Source organism: Capsicum annuum, chromosome 8, assembly GCF_002878395.1.
Source record: "Capsicum annuum cultivar UCD-10X-F1 chromosome 8, UCD10Xv1.1, whole genome shotgun sequence".
NCBI lineage: Eukaryota > Viridiplantae > Streptophyta > Magnoliopsida > Solanales > Solanaceae > Capsicum > Capsicum annuum.
This window is the reverse complement of record NC_061118.1, coordinates 139829000-139841342: the sequence shown is the minus strand read 5'-3', so window position 1 is coordinate 139841342 and position 12343 is coordinate 139829000. Positions and strand designations below refer to the sequence as shown.

Here is a 12343-nt window from a genome sequence, read left to right as displayed (position 1 = left end):
AACATCATATTTAGTATAACGTTTGAACTCATTAAAATAAGATACACGTGCGAGACGCGTACACCTAAATTAGTAAGCACGAATCATTTAATTTATCCTTGAGCATTAGTCTATTATGATTAGTATGTGCCAATGTCCACTGTGCATTGAACATCGAACAAGAGAAACCAAGAGGGACTTTTATGTGGTGTGGTCAGTTTTGAATCCAAATCGTGAGGGTTATCAGACTCAAGCATAAATGATTCATAGAGTTTAATACCTCTTGAATTAGCAGGTCGGTGGGGTAGATTTAAGTTAGATTCGAATTGAGTTATAAGGGATAATAACATTTTAATTAATTTAATCTTCATTCACTAGAAAGCTTTCACGTAATAAATGAAACTTTTAATTAAGGTTTAAATTAAGTCCGTTAATGGTAAGGGTAAGTTGGGTCTTAAAGGTGGATGGAGGGATATTTTAAAGCTAATAGGTTAGCGAAGGGTATTTTAGAGTCAACTCTAATATTAAAGATATTAGGCTCTTTTTTCATACTATTTTTAGATGTTCAACAATACTTATTCAGTTTAAATATCAATGGATAAAACTCATTTCCACTTATTTTATCCTTACTATAAAATACTATTCATCACTCGTGCATTTTCTAAGGCATAAAATTTTAGAAAAAAGGGTTAAATTTACCCCCTACTTTGAAAAATTCACTAAATATGTCCTTTCTCATATTTTGGAGTCAAATTTATCATTCATGTCATACTTTGAGGCCAAATTTGCCATCATTGTCATATTTTGGGGTCAAATTTATCTTTACTTTGAAAAATTAGCTAAATATATCCTTTGTCATACTTTGGAGCCAAATTTACCCTCGATATCATATTTTGGGGTCATATTTAGCCTCATTATTAAGAAACTTTTTACGTGTACCCTTCCTGTAACAAAAAAACTCAAATCAATGTTAATAACCCATTTTTTGAAAAAAGAAAACACCTTAATCTAACTTGACCTGACTCGAAAAATACACAAACAAATACATTCTTTCCTTAGTTTTGTTCATTTAATTTTTTCAACTAACGAATATACTTTCTTTCAATGTGCAACACTAGTAGGTTGTTTGCAAATAAACAAAAAGTAAAATGGATGAGATAACATAGAAGCATGAAACTATAGAAAATGTTTAACTCTACCCGTATTTAGTTATGTTCAAATTTCAAAATATGTGCATCTAAATTCTAGAATCCGTGGATAAGTTTTCTAAGCAAATGACATGATGAAAAATTTATGTAGATCTAAATTATATATAAAGACATAAGAATAAAGAGATATCACAGTTTGTACATGGAAGACCTCTGAACTCAATCATCCAGAGAAATATTCAGTGGGTCTAATTTGTTGCATTTGACTGGTAAGTGTTATTTTTCATTAGCTCTACGCTGATGCAGATCCATCAACTGAGAGAGGGGTATATTTATTTGTGTTTGCATGTATATTTGTTTGTGTTTGGACAGATGCATATTCATTTTTTATGAGCTACACACAGATAAATATCCAGTGGCTTAATCTCGTTGAAAATATTTGACCAACAAAAGTGAGGGGGCATATTTGTTTGTCTTTTTTCTGGCTCGAGTCGGGTGGGTTAAACTAGGGTGTGTTTTATTATAAAAAATGAGGCATTTAATGTTGACGGCTTTTCTATTAAAGGAGGGGTATATGTGAAAAGTTTCTTAATAACGAGGATAAATTCAACTCCAAAGTACAAAATCGAGGATAAATTTAGCCCCAAAATATGACGAAGGATATATTTAGCCAATTTTTCAAAGTAAATGAGTAAATTTGACCCCAAAGTATGATGATGAGAGTAAATTTGACTCCAAAGTATAATGAAGAGTATATTTAACTAATTTTTCAAAAAAGAGGGATAAATTTTACCTTTTTTTCCTAAAATTTATTATATTCAAAGGTTGGTCTAGCAAAATTATCCATATTGTTTATTGTATTTTAACATGTGTCAAGTCAACAATAAATAACTATTGTAATTTTAATGTGTGTCAAGTCAACAGTGAATAACTATTGTTGGACAAAGGAGTACAATATAATTCTGTCGATGGAGAGTCTTGTTTTGGAGATTTTTTTTTTTTTTGGATATAATTTTTAAACTCTCTCTTATACTAGTAGATTATTTATTTCATCTCATATTTATTTCATCTCATATACATAGGTCAATTAATTAAATCATGTTAAATTATTTTCTTGTGATCTTTTACCTTCTATCATTTGATTTATCATTGTTCAAAATTTACGTATTAGCTTTGGCTTGACATTTGGTCATTTCGATTGCAACAAAATCTCTCTCAAGAGCCTCAGCAGCATTTTGTTTGCACCCCAATCTATTTCACAAGAGACCCCAATCTGTTAGGGGATAGAACTGTGTCCATTCGTATCCACACAAAACTTTCTGCAAGTAATTGCGTATAGAAATTGTCCCATTCTACATTACATTACATTACATAAAACTTTAGTCTTATTATATCTAATAAAATGTCTGATCATTCTATGCAAAGTCTTGAAACTTTTTCTTACAAGTAAACAACATTCTATTAGTACTCAGTACAATCATTATGAGAAGATAGGACCCGAAGACTTAATAAAGTTTCTTTTGTTAACGTTAAAAAAAGAAAAGAAGAGGTTAGTTGTGTCCACCTATTTAATGATTATTTAGGCTTATCTCAAACGATTGGTATATTAGTGAAAGGGCATATACGTACCATTTCATTAACGGAAAGAAAAAGGTCCGTTAGAAAAGAAAAAAAGAGGTTAATATCCTTGAATTATACAAAAACTTTCCCAGACAAAGGAAAATTATCCCGTTAGTCTGAGGGACATATATGTACAAAATTATTCCGTTAGTGTGAGGGACATATACGTATCATTTCATTAACAGTAGAGAAATATATGTACACAAAGTATGACAGAGGATATTTACATACCATTTATAATAGTTCGAGAATATACTTATTCCTTTTCCGTTGAAGGAATTGGTGATGTGTTTTTGAACTATTTTGAGAAAATATTCTCTTTTTGTGGAATCCGTTAGTTTCACCATTTTTTTTGCAGTAAATTTACACGAGAATTTATTCAAAATAGCCTCTCCACGTACACACAACACTCTCCTGATCTCATTTGTAGACTTATAAAATTACACTAGGTACAACTTATGAAATTACACTAGGTACAACTGTTGCCATACTCGTTAGTTTCTTCCAGAGGGCCTTCATTTGGATCTTCAAAATTTCCAAGGAAACTTCCGATTTAATTTCGAAAAACAATATATTTCTAAATGTCCAGACCATTTTTAAAAGGTAGAATCCAGTCATACCGAGTCGTGACATCTTTTGGTCTGTTTTAAGACTAATTAATCAATGTATTGTTATTCCACATTGAATAAAACAATACAATGACTTGTATAAAATGTGGTATTAACTAATACAGAATCCAAATGTCATCCAAACGGAGCATAAAATAATACAAGCTTTTGATACCTGGTATTAACTATACAGAATCCAAATAATAACCAAACAACGTATAAAATAATACAGTATTTATACCGGGATAATTTTCCCTTGTTCGGGAAGACAAGGGTGAAAAGACGCCTCAAAATGGATTTGGTACCAAATTAGAACTTTTGAAACAACAGTAATGTCACAAGGGGACGGAGCAACTTATCTAAAATACACGATTATTTGTATTTCTACATCACACTTTGTTGAATGTTGCCATTTTTCACTATGCCACAAAAAATAAGAAAATCATAAGGAAGAAAATCAACACAAAGAATATCTTAATCATTAGCCACCGATTTGACGAGATGCTATTGAGGTACTTGAGCAAAGCCCCTTGTGCTCCTTCCACATTTGCTAGTGTGTCATCCATGTTCTCATCAATCCTGTGATGGAAACCAAGATATTACTTTCCTGTTAAAAGAATGTGTTACCCACGCTACATCTTGAACAAAATCGTATATAACAGTTTCATGACAACAATCAGGCAGTACAGGGTTTTTACACACTACAGGGTGACAACAAGATAAACAACAAACTTAAAGTGGAAGGCACCAATAAGTATAAGATATTTCATCAACTTTCAGATTTTTTACTAACCAAGTTAGGGATAAAGCACAGTAAATCCTTACATGCTGATAGCACAAACATCATATTGAAGATCATTTATGACATCTAATGCAAATTTGATTCAAATATTATCAATAATGTACAAAAAATTTACTTGTAAATTAAAAGATGTGTGCCAAACACTACACTACATACCACAAAAGAAAGAGGAATTAAATAAATGAGATGGTGGGGATTCATTGAGAGTACACGCATCACATTCTATGTTAACCACAAGTAGATATGTGTGTCATGTTAATGACCCTTAAAAAACTTCACGAGCTCAATTTAACATAGAATTTACATCAATGGCATGTTATTCCCTTGATCAAATAAACCTACAAATTTGAATATACTTATCAACCCTATACATTTCCTCCCCTTACCGAGTCGGGGTCAACAAATAGGAAGGATTACCAATTATTATTTATAAGACAACAACAACAACAAACCCAGTGTATTCCCACAAAGTGGTGTTTGGGGAGGGTAAGATGTACGCAGACCATACTGCTACCTCCGAAGTAGTAGAGAGGTTGTTTCCGATAGACCCCTGGAATTATTAGTTATAAGAACTGAGAAGAATTAACTCATCTCCTGAACCACAAATATGAAATAATATAAAGAGACTAGGCTTCTAAATCCTTATAACTAGTGGATGGTGGATGCATGATCTGATCCCAAATTCGATCCTTAATGGATTTTTTATTGGTAAATTTGATCCTTCATGTTCTCACTCCGGAAGTAATGCTAAGGTTAAAAATCAACTTTTACCATATAAAATAGAACATCAACAAGAGGAGACCTCAAATTACTCATCAGAGTGATCAAGTCAAATCTATTGATTAGTTTACAAAAAATTAACAAACAAACAGTCCATCAGTTGTCATCGTATATTAAACTTTTCCACTAGGAGACTACATTGATGTGGTGTCTAGTGGTCGTACAAAGACGTCTACGTAAAATACAAAGCACTGAGATCTCCTAAATCCTTTCATTATTATTATTAGTAGTAGTAGTAGCAGTACCGGTATTTGTACTATTATTATTAGGGACCCTTATTATTATTGTTGTTGTTGCTGTAATATTATCTCCCACATCCTTTTATTTTTTGAGCGCTACAAGCCTACAACAATTGTCACACAAACCTGATTGCAACCTCTCCTTGCTGAGAAACCAAGGTGGCAAGCTGATTAAAAATGCTGCCCAGCTCATGGATCGTAGACTCAACATTTTGAAGAGCTTCCGCTCTACTCTGCATGTAACTGTCTTGCAATGGAACTATCTGCTGTTGCTGCTGCTGCTCCTGCAGCAATGGCTGTGTGTCTCCATCCCCTTGCTTCCTACAAGAAAGAATTAGGAGGGAAAAACTTACTGATACTTTAAAAAACCAAAGCTGAGCATGAAAACAGATGTAGAACAGAATCTGGTTTATACTAGTTATTTCTTTCCAGATAATCATTACAGTTTGGACAAAGAAAAGTAGAAAAGGACGTTATTTTTTGGATAAGTAGAAGTAGACAAGGATGCTAACATATAAATTATTTTGTACATCAGAGGAATAGCTTCTCGCGTCTGTTTTTTTTTTTCGTGCACCCATAAAATTCTTATTTGTATAGAGATAGTTGGATGTATTTTTGCAGAAAATCATATTTTGCTACAAATTTTTACTTTTTGACATTCTTGGCTTCTCACATATAAGGGTGTTTCCAAACATTAGTAACATTATTTAACTTATTAAAGAAGTCCATGACCATGTGACTTTCAACTAAAACTCAATCCCAAGCTAGTTGGGGTCAGACCACATTTGAAGAACGTTCTTTAGTATGTTGGGGATGAATTGGGCAACGACAAGAACTCTGAAACTTTTGAAGAAGTGGAAGAGTATTGGAAGAAGAGGGCCAGAGGAAGATTGGTGGCAGAGAATTCCAGCATACTATGGAAAGAGATTGGTGGCACAAAATTAAGATCAACTGCCTCAATCTTTTTTTTATTTTTGGTGTAAACAGGATCTAATGGGGGAGATAGCAGTTTTTGTAGATTTCTTGGACAATTTGTAAGTTAGTAGTTGTACGTAGGATTCCCCGCAATCCTATTTTGTGAATGAAACACTTCGCTATGGCCTGCTTGATTGTGCAGAGGCTTTTTGGATATGAAATACAAGTTACCCTTTCCAAAAAAAGACGTATGAATCCACATTGTCCATTCAGAGACCCATCTCATTCCAATATTCTATAAACTCAGGTTTTATAACCTTAAAAGCTCTCCGCATTCTCTACTTGCACACAAATCTCCAAACACAATAAGAAAAACCTTGGAAAATGTTGGACTAATTTGACTGTACCAGCAAGATTTAACTTTAAACTAAACTAATTGGGGATCTTTTTCTTCCATTATACTCTATTTTTTGCCAAGTCTTCATGGATTTTAAGAGATTGTAGATCTCTCCAAATAACTTCCTATCTATGATTTTAGGTCCAACTTGCTTTGTAACACCTTCAACACCAACAAAACTAGTCTTTAGGTTCACATAGGTCCTTCGACTAAGCAGGAACGAGAATAGAACAAGGCAATGTTTGTGCCTTTTTTTGAGGTAAAGGCAATATTGTGAATTGAAGTATTTCTTTGGGAGAAAAGGAGTGGGGAAAGCACACTAAAGTTTCATAATTAAAATCACTGATCTAACATCTCAATTCTTTTTGATTCTACATCACTAGTAGCCGGAGAAAGCTAGAATATGCTGGCACTAAAAACTTCCACCAGTGACATGCATTTATTTCAAATCCTACAAAAACATACCTCCACTGACGACAACTCGTGTTCCCCCTTCCCATGTCCCTCAGCTACTTCGTTTGGACCTTAGAGGGCATCATAGTTCATGGCACTGTCATCTTTATTGACCATAGCACAAACAGCACCACCGCTGCCTCTATTTTGTTAACTACATTAACTTTATACTACATTGCTATTTGTTACTTCGTACACTTAATAACCATCACAAAGTATTGTCATATTTGTTTTTCCTGCCATTATAAGTACGGTGAATGCTCCTCCAAATTTACTGGTCCATCAATTATTTTCTAACATATATATTACTATTTGACCGATTTGTACCAATTTACAAAAAAATTGTGGCTAAAATTATAAATTTATTGAAATAATACAAATCTGGCTAGAATTAAAAGAGGGGGAGAGATGGATGCTAAAATAAGATCAAATAGATAACCAACAAAAACAGCAAGACGAAAAGAATTGTGCAAAACATTCCAATACAGGCAGTTACAGTAAGTAATATGTCAAAAGAGTGTGAACATGCCAATTTTACTATACTGATAGAAGATAAATAATGAAATAATGAACTAAAAATAATATGAATAATAGAAGGGGCCCCAGGGGAGGACACAGATGAAGAAAGAATAGTGTGTATTAGTGGGGGAGAGGCATGGGGAAGAGTGGGTAAAGGGTCGGAGAGTGCCCATCGAATTTCTCATGATTTTTTAAACAAAGGTGATGTGAAACCAAACTTCCCAGGGGATCATCCCCCAATCATTCTTTTAACCAGATATAATTAGAAACTTAGCCGGGGGTCTATCGGAAACAACCTCTCTACTTCTTCGGAGGTAGCGGTATGGATTGCGTACATCTTACCCTCCCCAAACCCCACTTTGTGGGAACACACTGGGTTTGTTGTTGTTGTGTATAATTAGAAACTTCCGACAATAGAAATGTTACCATACAGCATTCGTTCGAACAAGGTGCAGGTCTTATTCAATATCAGGAATTCAAGAATACAAGTTTCGTGGAAGAAAGGGGTTAAGAAAATCTTGGATTTAGTAATGGATTAGATAAATAGTATAAAATAAAGGTACTTAGTATTATTGTAGACCATGCTCGGAGAAGTTATTATCTGGAATATCCAGTAGTTAACTCGGGGAGATAGATTAGGCCATATACTGAACAAATGGTTATTCCCATGAGAGGAAGAGTTATCTCTCCTAATGGATCATTTGTAATTTCTTTTTGTCATCAACATGGATAGATCAGTAATCATGTCAAGATTACCAAATGCAAAGGTTGGAAAGAAGAACAGACTCCTTAAATTTCATCTATTCTTTTTTTTTTTTGATAACGTAATTCACCTACTCTTTTTGAATTAGGTAAAATCATTGTAATAAAAATATAGCAAGGCATCCCCAAAATTACAAAAAAAAAATAAAATTCATGGCAGCTAATCAAGCATACGTTAAGGGGCCTGTGAGGCATGAACTACTACGACAGTGGAAAAGAGATTCTTCCTCACCTTGGAAATAACTGAGAAGAAGAAGCTGAATCATTAGCCCAAGGAGGAGGGCTGGCTGATGTACTAGCACTATTCCTTGAAGCTAGTGGACGTTGGCGCATAAACGGATTTGAAGCTTCTTTGGTAGCCGATGAAGAAAAAATCTGTCTTCTGTTCTCATGAACCTTCATATTCTGAAATAGAAATCCAACAAAATGTAAATGACCACGATGAAGTGTATTTTTGTACTGTTAACGACAAAAGTTGGACACAACATGCACAAATAATAGTAAATAGAAGCCTTCAGTAAATTGAGACTCATGAAAGACCTATTTAAGTAAGAAACAGGCTAACAAGGAAGATATAATTAGCATCCAGCTGGTCTCACCTCTGTCCTCATGGTGAGTACTTCTTTAAACTCCTTTGTGGCAGTCATCAGTCTGTTCTTCAAGTCATCTACAACAGTGGTCGAGTGACTAGTGGTATCGCTATTACCACTTTCATTACGAGCATTAGAGTGAAGCTGGAGATCTACTACAGCAGAGTTAAGTGCTGTAATATCTTGCTTGATAACTGCAGTCAGATCTTGGATTTCTGTAGTCGGATCATCAAAAACAGAAGTCCTTTTTGCCACTGCAATATATACCGCTATCAGATAAATATAAGAAGCCTTGGACCCGATTATAATAGCAAATAAGAGCCAACAAGTCCTGGTATAAACCACATAATATGTAAAAAATTAAAATACGGGTCAACATATAGTGTCTACAGTTTGCATCTTCTCTATTACAGTTCGAGAAGAAACCAAAGCATAAACGGTCAGGTTTGCAGGCACAAGGAAGTCCAAGGAGATACCACAGTATTAAACATAAACTTGAACAAGGAAAGCCATTATGGTCCTTGTACGACTTGAGAAGATGGTTAGATTTAGCAACTCATTCGTCAAACCTCCTTGGCATCCAAAAAAAGATCAGTTGCCCAAGTTTGCAACTATATTTCCTATTACATGAATTTATAAAGGCAGAGGACCGTACTTAGATCCATTATACAATAGATTAAACAAACCGAACTGCCCCAAGAACCCCCATGGTGAGAAAACACAAAGGGAGGTCACAACTGGGGCCTGAAAGGGAACTGTGTAGTCTGGTAAGCGCAAATTGATGGCTTTGTCACTTCAAAAGGCAAAGGAATGTCTTAAAGCATAGAAATTCCGAATAAAATTAGGCATGAATATGGTTTCTGAATACGAAGGCAAATGATTAAGATTTGACAAAATAGTCAAAACATACCGAAATGGCTAAAATGAAAACCCAAGGAGTAAAAGAAAGATAGCAAAGTCAGAACCATTATGGTAAAGTCAACCCCAGAAACAGAAAAATAAAATGATTAACATCAAAAGCACAATGGGATAAAGAACTCCATTCTTCAGAGTACTTTATTTTTTTTGATAAAGAAACAACTACTATTTAATCATCACTGAAAGAATTTGGATAAGAAAATGAGAAGTCATATTAGAAGAAACAACTAACTTCAAAATCAGGCAAGTTTAATGGAACTTAAGTTGGAAGAAATCTTTTCCCCTGGGAAAGCTCTTAGCTGTTTTTTCCACAACTCTAGTGCTTACCAAATGCGTAAAAATGGAAGATTCCAAGTGAAAAACTTCGTCATTTACCAGATTTTCACTCTTACACATGCTTTTTAGAATAATGGTGGCACCAGGCCAGCTTACACGCACCTCGACTATTCCACCACCATCATAAGTACCACCTTACCAGATAACCTATCTATACTCAGACGTAAACAAACAAGAAGAAATTACCTAGTGACTTTTTGCTCTGAGTAAGGGTGTTTATCTAACAAATCAATTAGGGATAGATCGGCTTCAAGTTAATTGGGTTTCAGTGTCTACATTTGAGGACCGAAACTAGAACCAATAAGCTATAAAATTGGTCAGGTTTGCTTCATTATCAGTTCGGGTTCTGGGTGGTTATCAACTTAACTACAAGACATATACATGGGCCACTGCAAATATAAAAAGAATTTCGAAAAGGAGACCAGAAAATTAGATCTGAACTCCGATATTTCAGCTAAAATTCATTAGTAATCTACAGTTTGCATGAAAATGAGAAGAAACCCCAAATACTAGAAGAAGATTTCTAATAATAGAAATCAAATCCAAACTTCAATCAATAAGTCCTGAACTGAGAACTTGGAGTAGAAACTTTATACCCCAGGACCGAAGCTATAACAATGAAAACCTTTTCAGACAAGATCAGCCCGCTTAGAAGATCCCACCAAGTGAGTGTTTTGGAATCTCTTTTCTACATAACCTCAAGTGTTCTGTATTTAAAAAAAAAAAAAAATGATGACTCCCCATTCCAAATTGATTGTTCCTATTAAAGATGGCCAAGAACTAAATGGAACATAGAACAACAAGAAACTATAAAACTATGCCTCAACATCTACTGAGCTACAATTAATATAGACATCAATTTAAAATATGAATTTCATTTCTCATTTCCTAATTCTCTATGAACAAGTGAACAGAGAAAATAAAAGAACATACATAAGAGAACAATTTCCGCATACTCATCAAAAATCAAAAGTACCGTATTAACTGACTCATTTGACGAACTTTTTCTGTTTCTAAGGACAAAAGTTCCCCTACACATACATAGATTTTGATCAGATAGCTTATCAACTGACTCGTCTGACTGCTCTGGTAGTTGGGGTGGGCGAAAGGTATAGTTTGACTACTTTTAGTTAGGTTGCCGACATACATCTACTGAGCTACCCTCCTTCATTATCTGGCTTGGTACCCGCAATGTGAAAAATTCTCACAAACAAATGGGACATACAATGAATTCTTAATACAAGATAGATTATTCCAAAATTAAACGAAAAGTATGTGAGTATCTAGACACATTATAATTGCAATTTTCCTCCTCTCGAACACAAATAATATTGACTTACATTTTGCTAGCTTTGCAAGTTTCTGAGAGGTTTGATGTATTCCAAAACCAATTTTCGAAGCTCTTCGATTGAACTCTGATTGCATAGCAATAGTATTCCTCTGTTCCTCCGATCTAGAACCAGTATTAGTAGCGCTGCTGCTAATGGGCCCATTGTGAACAGAAGAGAAAGACTTCTTTAACCTATCAGCTATACTCTGAAACTCCTGAGTCCGATCCCGTATCGACGCACTCGCTACTTTCACAGGCATTTTGCAATTATGATTATTCAATAAAGTGTAGATCGGAGATCAAATAAACCAGAGAATTTGACATACGCAATCAGAAAAACCAATTGGATCTGTCAGAAGAACCCTAGAATAGCGAGATCCACAGATATGAAAACCTAGATCAGATGAGGGAGACCATTTCGGGTCGGGAAAACGATTCAGCAGCTGGCGGTGCGGTGAGTTATGGAAGAACAAATGGATGGTTTAATCCCCAAACCCGAATATTTTAACCAAATACCATGTGATGTGAGGCAAAGTATAATGAATACAAGAGAACGATGTTTTACATTTATTTTTTTTTTTAATTGGGGCAGGGGAAGGGGAATGGGGAGTGGATCACAACATGGGAGTTTAGATAATTAATCAACTAAACTATTGAGATTTCTTGATGCTTTACATATTTTGTTTTATATAATAAAATGAAATATTTTATAAAAGGAAAATACATTAGAATTGTCCTAAATTATAGTTTATTATATTTGAAAAATCGATGACATACTTAAATTATTAAAGTGATTTATTACATACATCTACTATATGAAAGTAAATCTATTTACCCATGCGATACTCATTTCTAAATTTATCGAGTGTAGTGAAAGACACTCGCCCTCTGGTGATGCATGTGTTTAATGAAATTATTTTATTTTAAAATTATTACTCAATCTATTT

At 34.3% G+C, this 12343-nt stretch overlaps 1 protein-coding gene across 1 annotated transcript; it reads right to left on the bottom strand.

Moving 5' to 3' along the window:
* Nucleotides 1-3574: 3574 nt before the first annotated feature.
* LOC107839103 (syntaxin-32) lies at nucleotides 3575-12043 on the bottom strand. The gene is made up of 5 exons (XM_016682463.2): nucleotides 11407-12043; nucleotides 8822-9066; nucleotides 8455-8627; nucleotides 5303-5497; nucleotides 3575-3934 (listed from the first exon to the last, which is right to left on the bottom strand). The coding sequence occupies exons 1-5, from the start codon at nucleotides 11654-11656 to the stop codon at nucleotides 3775-3777; spliced, it is 1023 nt and encodes a 340-aa protein (XP_016537949.1). The 5' UTR covers nucleotides 11657-12043; the 3' UTR covers nucleotides 3575-3774.
* Between the last annotated feature and the right edge of the window lie 300 nt (nucleotides 12044-12343).

What these genes read in the sequence shown, in the direction of transcription:
- LOC107839103 (XM_016682463.2), bottom strand. Translation starts at nt 11,656, where the DNA reads ATGCCTGTGAAAGTAGCGAGTGCGTCGATACGGGATCGGACTCAGGAG. An exon ending in TACTCACCATGAGGACAGAG is followed by an intron (nt 8,628 to 8,821) that starts GTGAGACCAGCT and finishes TTTCTATTTCAG; the next exon opens with AATATGAAGGTTCATGAGAA. An exon ending in TCTTCTCAGTTATTTCCAAG is followed by an intron (nt 5,498 to 8,454) that starts GTGAGGAAGAAT and finishes TCTTTCTTGTAG; the next exon opens with GAAGCAAGGGGATGGAGACA.